Below are 11,015 nucleotides of genomic sequence, written 5' to 3'. Positions count from 1 at the left end.
TGGTTCTTATCAGTTTTTTCACAGTAGTATTGTTAGTAGTAGTTGTTTGTTGTATAGTTTCCTTCTTATCTGATTGTATTTGTGATGGTTGACAAGTTTCGATACTTTCTTTCACAACAGGTTGTTGTGTTTTGTCCACATGTTGTTCTTCTATTTGAGTTTGGTTGACCTGTTGTGCTTCTCTTGTTTCTTCTTCTTTTAATTCTTTTGGTGTCACTTCATTGACAGGAGTTACTGGGCGTTCTTCCTTAACATCTTTTTCTTCTTGTTTTTCAATTTTGTCCACAACAATAGCTGCAACATATCCAGAAAAGACTTTCCCATTGTCTGAAATTTGTTCACAATTTTCATTCTCTTTCTCAATTGCTTGCACGTACCCTTCTATTTTATTTTTCAATTTTGAATATTCAGAATCATTTTTCATTTCTTCTTTCTGTTGATTATCTTCAATATCCTGTTCTTGTTCAGACGCTTTGTTGGTTGATTGATCATTTAAACTATCCATCTCTGCTTATTCAGTTTGAAAAAGTTTCAAAAAAAAGCAATCTTAAAATGTTTTGAACTATATTTGTTTCGTGTAAATATTATTTATATAATTTACAACCAGATTTTATTGAACGATTATTTTAATGGGCGAGTTATATTTCTTTTATCATTATTAAAAAACTCGTTAAATTTATTAGAAATGATATTATAATTAATCGAATTGATATCATTATTTTACTCGTTAAATTAATTAAATAATTTAATCGATCAACTCGTTAATAAAAATTTATTTTTATGTTATTTAAATAAAAATCATTTACCTTTCCTTAATTTCATTTGTATGTTATCTGGTTATTAAAAACAACCAATAAAATAAATAGTTGATTCATTCAAGTTTTATTTAAAAGGTTTTGAATTATTATATTTACTCATAATATGTCATAACTACTAATATTTTTTATATTACACAATTTCTGTGAAATTAGAATATTTTATTATAAAATATGCTTTAAAATAATTATTAACATGTTTTATCATTATGTTCATAATTGAGAATCAATGATGTTTTCATTGTTGTTTGATTTATTCAATATTTATTATGTTTTTTATACCAACAAACTATACTTCTAAATATGTTTTTAACTTATTAAACAATCTTTGTAATCTGTTTAATATACAAACTAATCAATTAGAATCATTTCATAATATGTTTCTGTTTTTATTTTGTGTTTTAAACATGTAATTTTGAATAAAGTAAATAAAAATAATCAAATCAATATGTATCATACATGTTATTTTGATGACTTGTAAACAAAACAAGAATATTCAAAAATTTGAATATTACAACAATTGTCATTAAAAAAATGATCATAATAAAAAAAGATAATAATAATCAACACATTTAACACAATAATTACTTTTTATAATTAAACATTTTGCAATATAAAATAATATTGTTTTGTGTTAAAGTTGTTTTGTACTCATATTAAATTTTTGTTTTTCACAATAATTGATTCACATATTTTTTTTATTTTATTGATACATTTTCTAATTTTACGTTTAACAATTACATTTCCGTTTGAATATAAACTTTTTTGTTAAATAACAAAACAAATATGTGAATTTGATTATCACCAATTTTTGAAATAACAAAAGTGTTATTACACACATTGAAACAAACATTTTTATTTGTTTTTTTTGTATAATGATACAAACAACAACCATCATAATTAAAAAATTCCAATTTTTATTTTTTTGCCACAAGTCTTCAAATAATATCATAATTGTTATGTAAGTTTGTGCACCAAAAGTATATTTCACAATTCCACATAGGGCGTAAATATTTTTTTTTGCAAATCAACCAACCATTTCTTATTTACAAACTTTATAATCAAGATTTTTCTCGTTTACACATATATTACAAAATTTTATTTAAAATGATATTAGATTAAACATATTTTTTGTTGCAAAATAAACACTCTTAAAACGTTTTGATTAAATAATTATGAATTTGACATTTTAAATATGACATTGTTCCACTAGTTACAAAATAAGAATCAAAACATATCGTATATTTATCAACATTCATTATTAAGTACTTAATCAAAATATCAATAACTGTGCAAAATGATTTTTTTAATTTAAATCCCAATGACGTTATCTTATTTTTTAAAAGTCATTCATACAAACTTTTATTGAATTACTTGATTTGTTGTATTTGTTTAAGCGTTTGTCAATTTATTTAAAAATCTTTTCTATTGTTATGAATATCCGACACTTAGTGCCGGGGTAAAAATATATTAATAAAAATACTATATATTTTAGTATATAATAATTAATCCAAAAATATAAAAAATTATAAATGAAAAATAGTTCTATTATATTAATTTAAAAACTAGAATTAACTATACATTTTTTTTCACAATTATAAAACACTCTGATTAGAATATTTAAAATCTAATATTATAACATTCTATAATATAACTAATAACTTATACCAAAATCAATTTTTATTCCCTAATGAGCTGATTTGTGTAATAACTCTCATAACGTTGTAAGTAACAAAGAATGAGACGAAGAACGCAAAGTATATGGTTTTAAGACTGATCTTGTCTCCTTTGGCCTTTTGTGTCTGTCGGTCGGTATTTTCGTCTTGTGGTTTTTCAAGGGTTGGCAATCCATTCTTTAAAACTTGACCGGCTTTTGTTTCACTTTCTTTGGGTGTATAGAGAGAAGTCTTGTCTTTGTAGTGTTTTTCGTTGCCTTTATTTTCCAAAGGGATTGGATTTGTTGGAGTCGACTTGATAAGAGGTTGAGTTTTTTCAACAGTAGTATTGTTAGTAGTAGTTGTTTGTTGTATAGTTTCCTTCTTATCTGATTGTATTTGTGATGGTTGACAAGTTTCGATACTTTCTTTCACAACAGGTTGTTGTGTTTTGTCCACATGTTGTTCTTCTATTTGAGTTTGGTTGACCTGTTGTGCTTCTCTTGTTTCTTCTTCTTTTAATTCTTTTGGTGTCACTTCATTGACAGGAGTTACTGGGCGTTCTTCCTTAACATCTTTTTCTTCTTGTTTTTCAATTTTGTCCACAACAATAGCTGCAACATATCCAGGAATGGCTTTCCCATTGTCTGAATTTTGTTCACAATTTTCATTCTCTTTATTAATTGCTTCCACGTATTGTACAATTTTATTTCTCATTTCGGGAGTTAATTTGTCTTCAGTGATTTCTTCTTTCTTTTTACCATCTTTATCTTTAGGTTCTTGTTCAGACGTTTGAGTGTATGAAATCTCGTTTAAACTATCCATCTCTGCTTATTCAGTTTTTTGGGGTTCTATCAGAAAAGAGAAAAATTTAGTCACTTTTTCGATCTTTTCGAATCAGCAATTTCGGTTTTTTTGTTAATCAAATTGTCAAAACAAAGTTAATTAACGAATTTAGAAATAATATGATTGAATTAATTAACGAGTCTTTTTTCTTCTATTATTAAACAGCTCGTTAATTATTTTATAATATCCACTATAATTTTTTAAAATAGAAATAATATAAACTCGTTAATTAATTGGAATAATGAATGATATCTACTCGTTAAATACAATCTTAAGTTTCATACAGGTTTCGTTTTTGAGATCTCCCTTTTCAAACGAAATTTGATGGAAAACACAACGTCGAAACAAGGAGATTTTTTAATCACGTGTCAACACAAACTTCCCAAAGAAGAGCGTTCAGATGGGAGTGGCGGAACGAAAGAGGTTCATGTAGTAATTAAGCAAAGTTCTTTTATAGTTGTCATTGTCTCCGAAACACACGTTCTTGAAGGGTGTACAGTGGACTGCACTCTTGTATATGACAACGTAGGTCTTACGGTTTGTATTTTTATAGTTTTTTATAATTAAATTTACTATAAATTTTACTACTCTTTGATGTTGCAGAGAAATAATGTTCAGGAGGTACACTATATTAACCAGAAACCAATCTCTTATACAGTGCAAATAACTTCAGCTAATACTATAACTTGTGACATCAGAATTCTGGTTCTTTCAAGTCAACACGAAGATATGTTATTTAAAGTTCTTTTTAAAATTACTTCAAAGACTGGCGAAGTGTTGGGCAATCTGTTCTCATTTCCTCTGCGCGTGATTTCTAAAGCGGATGGGAAAAAGAAGAATCTGTTTGTTTTTATATCAAGTCCAATTTTTAATAACATTTTAATAACATTTTTAATAACATTTTTAATAACATTTTTAATAACATTTTAATAACATTTTTAATAACATTTTTAATTCGTAGCACTAAACCACCTCGTCTCCCTCCAACTCATCGCCCCGAACAAAAGGCTAAGCCTTTGACTCAACCCCCTATACCCTCTGTACCTCTTCAACCAACTCAAATACAAAATCCACCACCAGTTCCTTTACCAATCAATCAACATAATACACATCAACAACCACAACAAACACAAGAGGGGTCTGCTGAACAAGAAGAGAACGACGACTCAATTTTAAATACGTTGCAATACCAACAACAGCTATTACGAGAGTTAACACAACAAACGAACTCGAATCCCCTCAGCATGCCACTTGTTGGGATGATCACGTCATATCAACAATTACCACAGAACCAGAGAATACCACAATTATTGAGAATCATCAGCTCACTGAACGCTCAAGAGACTGCACTAATGAGTGAATTGGTGTCTATGATAGTGTCGATTAACACTACTATACAGAACGATCCACAACAAAACATGGTGCAACCATTCCAACAATTCCCTCAACCAAACGCCGCATACCAAACGGAACAACAAGTTGGGAATAACCAGTTTAATCAAATGGGAGTTATGGGACAAACGAGTGGTAATGTCACGGTGACTAATATGCAAAATGTGAACAATGTGACAACACAACAAGTGGGGCAGAATTCACAAGGTGGACAACCAACACAAAACCAGAACAACTCCGTCGGTTCCCAATACCCCTCAAGCTCAACACCACAACCCACCTTTCAGACTAATACTACACCATACTCCCCACAAGTCAATTTCTCCGGTGGAGTCGATGGCTCGTTTTATCAAGACTCAAATAACAATTAACGTGTGAAGTACATCCTTGAACGACGTTGCACAACTTTAAGGTGTTTATGTGTTGCTTATTGACTGTTTTTTATGCTTTTGTGACACAAAATGATACAATATTTTGTGACATTAAATGATACAAAAACTAGTAACACAAAATACTACAGCAACTTATGGCACAACACGCAAAGAAGTTAAAATAAATTCAATAGAAAAGGAAAACTATTTGATCTATTTTTCATAATAATTTTTACTAAAAATAATAGTTTTATTATTACTTTGTGTTCATGAACGAAGTCACCACAAAGAACAAAATTAATCTTAGAAACACTTATCTCTGACGTTGTTGATGATTTCTAATGCCTGTTTTAACGCATCGAGGTTCTGTTTCACCACTTTTCGCTCGTTGACAAGAGCGGGGTTTTCTGCCAACAAATCTTGGAGGAGTGTTTCATTGTACAGTTTCTTGATCAGTTCCTTTTGCACGGAGTCTCGAGTCTTGAAGACCAAAAAGTGGATGATAGATTTTGGTACCAAATCCTTCATACTCTTCTTCACTATCAACAAATAGTCTCTGCACAGATTTCGGATCAACCCAATTTCTCTCATTTCTCTTTGATTGGTGTGGTCGACTCGAATCGACGACGTTTGTGCGACGGTTTGTTGTTGTTGCTTAGGGTTTGCAGATTGTTTCTGTTGTGGGGCGTTCGACAATTTGTTTGCAAAATGACTCTGCTTTTTGACTTCTCCTTGTCGTGGTTGTGCGGTCACTTCGACGTACACTTCTTGCTTTGAAGAATCCACCACAGCGTCTTCCGGTGTTTTCATCGCTTCGTCGGCTTCTTTTAAGACTTTTGTAGTATCGAAATCGGGGTGACTAGTATTCACGTAGTCCGCTTCAATCTATATATAAGTACATCTCCTTGTTCTTCAATGAATAACAAACGTCTATCAAGTCTTGTACCATTCGATGAGTTTGTGTCATGTACTCGTTCATGACTTCCGTCGTCGCCTGTATCAGTGCTTCTCTGAATCGGTCATACTTCTCGACATTCTCCTTCGCGGTTTTTGATACAATACTCTTTAACTCGGAGTAAACCGTATCGACGCATTGGTGGCAACTTCCCTCAAAATTTCTGACTTGTTTTGCTATCAAATTTTCAAAGGCCGTTTGCGGGACATATAAACATGGTCGTGTCCCACTCGCGTTTTTAATAGCAGTTAAGATGTCGATGTCCCTTATCCCAGCTAATATGTTCTGTCCATCGATATTTGGACTGAACTGACTCTCAAACACTGAAAATATCTTCGCGCCCCCAGCCAATTCGTGTGTTTTAAAATCGGTGTTATTCCCATTGAGCGCATTTGAAAACGCAGTTGAAAATTTCATGATTTGTTGTAACGAGACGGAGAGGACGTTGTCGTCGTCCGGTTTAATTTCGTCGTATCGATTTCTTGCCTTTTCGTACGCTTCATTGATTTGTTGTCGCAACCCAGGCAGACACTTTTGGATGTGTTGTAACAAGAGTAAATTGAGTCTGTTCACCATATACTCCGTCCCCATTCTGTCTGCTATAGAACAGTAGACGGGATGGTCCTCAAAGAACTTCTTTTCATTCTTTAATGATGTTTGTACATCCATTCCATTATTAATGTCTTGTTGTGACCTATTGACTACACCTATATATCCAAGTTTCAACGGATACACTCGTCCCATTAAGACATCCATTGAGTTCGTTCCTTTATCTTCCAAATCTAATTTAGTTAACACGCCGATTGTTCTCTCCCCATCGGGATCGACTTCTTTGGCGACATTCAATGCATCAGAATTGGCTATATCGACATTCCCAGCAGTCACCGCTAAGATCAGCGCATTCTCGGGAGCAGCATATTGATACACCATATCACGTAAATTCTTGACAATCTCATTGGACTGCCCAACTACTGTAACTTTGACTAAGCCCGGTAAATCAACTAAAGTCAAATCAACGACATTCGGCGACACTATTCTTAATCGAATTGGAGTGGGAGATACATTTCTCCCCGGACATGTCCTCTGAGTCTCCGCAGTGATCTCGTCTCGAATCGCATTGAAGTCAAAGTACTGCTTGTCGCCTTGATGTTCAAAGAGCCCATACTCTTTCGGGACATCTGTTCGGACACATTGGACTATAAGAGGTCGACGGGTCACTATGCCAGAACCTCGGGGAAGAAAGTCCTTCCCAACCACATGTTCTAATACAGATGATTTACCAGAAGATTGTGAACCTACAACAACTATTTGAGGAAGTGGAAGTGTGTTGGGTAGACCAGCTGCGGTGAAAACGTCTTGAAGACTATTAATGATGGGGATCAGTCGTTGCATCAGTTTTTGGGTCGAGTTTTGGAGATGGAACTTTTTATTGCAACAAGATTTGAAAATGAAAAGTGAAATGATTTGATGATTGGTTTTTGATGGTTTTAGTCGTAACGTTTATGTGGAAAAAGAAACGCAATTCTTTTTGAATTTGTCACTCATTTTTTTTGATGTTTTTGTAAACAAAAATCGATAATTTGGTTGTTATTTTCGACTTTTCTAAATTATTAATCAATTATTACAAATGATAACTATTATTTTATTATTTATGTAATTAATAAATACTAAATTGTTTAAATTCAATATTAAACTAAAAAATTAGAACGCCTATTAAATATTTTTTGATATTATTTTTTTTGTTTATTTTTTACAAACATCATTTTTCTTGTAACTATATAGTAATAGTAATTAAACCATTACAATATTTTTGTTATTTTTTTAAACAAAATATAAAAAAATTTTAATAATATAAAACTAATTTTTTTTTGATTATATATATAATATTATATTAGTAAATTTAATAATTACTTTTGCTTTAAATTTTTTAAACAAATTTTTTACTAAGAAATACCAATTAATAACTCTTTTTACAAATAAATTTGATAATAATAATATTTATTATTAATCAACTACCCACAACAAATAATTAAATAATTATAATTATTTCAATTAAACTAATTTATTAGTTAAATTATTATTATTTTATATTATATTTAAACTAGTATAAATATAACAATCAATAATATACTAATAATTGGAATTCATCCATTTTAACAAACGTACAGACAAACAATAAACCCTATTTTATAACTGAACAAAACTAAATCAACTTTCTAAATGGGTGTTCCCAAGTTTTTTAAATGGATATGTAACAAGTATTCAAACGCTTGTGTAAAACAAAAAAAGACCAGGGATCGGACAAAACGGATCATACCGATTTGGACAGCCCGAATTTGAATGGGTTTGAGATTGACAACTTTTACTTGGACATGAATGGATTGATCCACCCCTGTTTCCATCCACAAGACCGTCCAGCCCCAGATACGATAGATGACATGCTGATAATGCTGAAGAGGTATTTGGACTATATCATTGACATCGTTCGTCCAAGGAAACTTGTATATATGGCTGTCGATGGGGTAGCTCCACGCGCTAAAATGAACCAGCAAAGAGCAAGAAGATTTAAAGCAGCACGCGACAAAAAGTCTGCGATGGATTTTGAAGCGCAACAAGCGGCAGATGCTTTAGCCAAAGGAACGCCACTTCCTGCGTCCAAAAAGGAAATGGATTCGAATTGTATAACACCGGGAACCGTGTTTATGGATCGTGTAATTGAGACTTTAAAGGCGTATGTAAAAGAGCGGATTTCGACATCTGCCTATTGGAAGAAGTTAGTAGTGATAATCAGTGATTCTTCTGTGCCTGGGGAAGGTGAACACAAGATCATGGAATACATCAGAAAGCAGAAGGATCAACCAAATTACAATCCCAATTTAAATCATTGTATCTACGGACTTGACGCCGACTTAATCATGTTGACACTCGCTACACATGAAAGAAACTTTTTTGTGATTCGAGAGGATGTTTTGAATACAAAGTGTTACATCTGTGGAGGGGCTCATCCGGTCGCTTTTTGTCCTAAAAAGAATGAAATTAATCCGATGGATCCTATTAACAAACCTTTTGTCTTCGTTTCAATACTCGACGTTAGAAAGCTTATTTATTTACTTGGGATGGTCCCAGGGTACGACTTCGAACGAATTATCGACGACTTCATCTTTCTTTGTTTCTTTATTGGGAACGACTTCTTACCACACTCCCCTTCACTTGAAATCTATCACGAAGATATTTCACTCATAATGGAATTATATAAAGAATTCCTCTTAAAGAATGGGTATGTCACAGACGCGGGGAATCTCGATATGGCTGCTTTCAAGAACCTCCTTACCTTTTTGTCGAGAAATGAGTCTGGGCGTCTTATAGATGTCGCCAATAAGAAACGCATGGAGACAACTATTTCTTCCAACCACGTCTTTCGCAAACAGTTATCTGCTATTGCAGAGGCCAAAGCCAATAAACAAACGGAAGAGTTTGAGAAGTTGACCAAGGAATTTACTGAGTCCAAGTTGAAGTTTAATGAAATGATATTTGGAGGGGATGTAGAGTACGACAAACCGGGGTATGAGGAGAGATATTACAATTCTAAACTTCATATTGATATTGTGAAAGAGCCCAAGAAAGTCGAGGAATTAGTCCACGAATATGTTAAAGGCCTTGTTTGGGTATTGAAATACTATTATCAAGGGTGTAAAGGATGGGGTTGGTTCTTCCCTCATAACTACGCGCCATTTATCACTGATATGGCAAAGTACTTTGACTACACGTGGAATATCACTTTTGACTTTGAAGAGCCATCGACCCCAGTCGAACAACTGATGTCGGTCTTACCCCCATTCTCGAAGAAATGTGTACCGAAGTCGTGTCGAGCACTCTTAAACTCGGAAACCTCTCCTCTTAAAGAATTCTATCCCGAAACATTTCAAATTGACTTTGATGGATACGCAGTGGAATACTTGGGTGTTGTCTTACTCCCATTCATCGAACGACCAAAACTCTTGAAGTACTTGCGACCCATTGAAGACGCGTTTGTCGGAGATGATAAAGAGCGTAATAAGGCATCGGGGGTGGCTCATATCTACTTCTATAGGAACAACCCACTCTTTAAGAATATCGGACAGGCGTATACCAAAGACCCTATTAAACACTTGAACCACCTCAAAGACCTCGATAAACTTTACAAAGGGAAATTCTCGCTGGACAAGTTCGATGAGGACGAAGTGTTCCCACTGAGTTGCAATATGCACGAAATAGCAGGGACAGTGTTCCCAGTGAAAACTACTTATAACGACGTTATTGGCGACTGTGTGGTGTGTGGGTTTGAGAACCCAGAATACGACGAGAAGCATATCTTCATCCCAAGATACTTGGAAGGACAGAAATTGACTGTTCTTCCAATGCAGAAATCAAATAAATCTACGGAAAGGAACGCTAAAGAGTATATGGAACTTGTCGAAAAGTCTTATTGTGGAGAGATAAGTATGGACTATACCCCTAAAAAGAGAGAAGGTCCACAGCCAACTGTGAATTACGAAATGTTTTTGAAAGTCAGAAAAGATTCCAAGAAAAGACCCCTAGTCAATCCTTTTTTGCAAGAACATTTTGACTTGGAAAGGAAACACAAATTCGATTGAACTTTTTGATTGTTATGCAGTTACTATTTTTTTATAATTTCTTAAACTATTATTTTTAATTACTTTTCTTTACTATAAATATATATAGAGATAATTAAATATCAATCTAGTATTATTTACTTGTGATGACAATCTTTTGATATTTTATGATATTTTTTAATATCTTTTGATTCTCACTTTTTTGTATGATAACCAATGACAAATCGAAAAGGCGAAGTAGTATATAAATTCGGCCGTTTTAAGGGGACAACATTTTAAACAATATAAAATCGTGGGGGACGCGGAGATCTGAATTTTACCAAAATTCGGGATTAAAGAGTTCCAAAATTTAAAATCTTATTTTTTTA

At 32.8% G+C, this 11,015-nt stretch overlaps 5 protein-coding genes across 5 annotated transcripts; 2 read left to right on the top strand and 3 right to left on the bottom strand.

The window, feature by feature from the left end:
* Positions 1–105: 105 nt before the first annotated feature.
* EIN_114810 (hypothetical protein) lies at positions 106–505 on the bottom strand (the record flags this gene model as incomplete). The annotated part of the gene is made up of 1 exon (XM_004185585.1): positions 106–505. A coding segment is annotated over one exon (400 nt), but the record flags the coding sequence as incomplete, so codon positions are not given.
* Positions 506–2,488: 1,983 nt separating this feature from the next.
* EIN_114800 (hypothetical protein) lies at positions 2,489–3,295 on the bottom strand (the record flags this gene model as incomplete). The annotated part of the gene is made up of 1 exon (XM_004185584.1): positions 2,489–3,295. The coding sequence occupies one exon, from the start codon at positions 3,293–3,295 to the stop codon at positions 2,489–2,491; it is 807 nt and encodes a 268-aa protein (XP_004185632.1).
* Positions 3,296–3,640: 345 nt separating this feature from the next.
* EIN_114790 (hypothetical protein) lies at positions 3,641–5,079 on the top strand (the record flags this gene model as incomplete). Its single annotated transcript, XM_004185583.1, has 3 exons — positions 3,641–3,853; positions 3,935–4,158; positions 4,278–5,079. 3 exons carry the CDS (start codon positions 3,641–3,643, stop codon positions 5,077–5,079), a joined length of 1,239 nt encoding a protein of 412 aa, XP_004185631.1.
* A 303-nt stretch (positions 5,080–5,382) lies between these two features.
* EIN_114780 (dynamin, putative) lies at positions 5,383–7,426 on the bottom strand (the record flags this gene model as incomplete). The annotated part of the gene is made up of 2 exons (XM_004185582.1): positions 5,383–5,964; positions 6,008–7,426. The coding sequence occupies 2 exons, from the start codon at positions 7,424–7,426 to the stop codon at positions 5,383–5,385; spliced, it is 2,001 nt and encodes a 666-aa protein (XP_004185630.1).
* An 828-nt stretch (positions 7,427–8,254) lies between these two features.
* On the top strand, positions 8,255–10,668 carry EIN_114770 (5'->3' exoribonuclease, putative; the record flags this gene model as incomplete). The annotated part of the gene is made up of 2 exons (XM_004185581.1): positions 8,255–8,258; positions 8,324–10,668. 2 exons carry the CDS (start codon positions 8,255–8,257, stop codon positions 10,666–10,668), a joined length of 2,349 nt encoding a protein of 782 aa, XP_004185629.1.
* Between the last annotated feature and the right edge of the window lie 347 nt (positions 10,669–11,015).

The sequence above is a fragment of the Entamoeba invadens genome, assembly GCF_000330505.1.
Source record: "Entamoeba invadens IP1 unplaced genomic scaffold scaff_1105074725955, whole genome shotgun sequence".
NCBI lineage: Eukaryota > Evosea > Mastigamoebida > Endamoebidae > Entamoeba > Entamoeba invadens.
The sequence above is the reverse complement of the archived record's forward strand: the minus strand, read 5'-3'. Positions and strand labels throughout refer to the sequence as shown.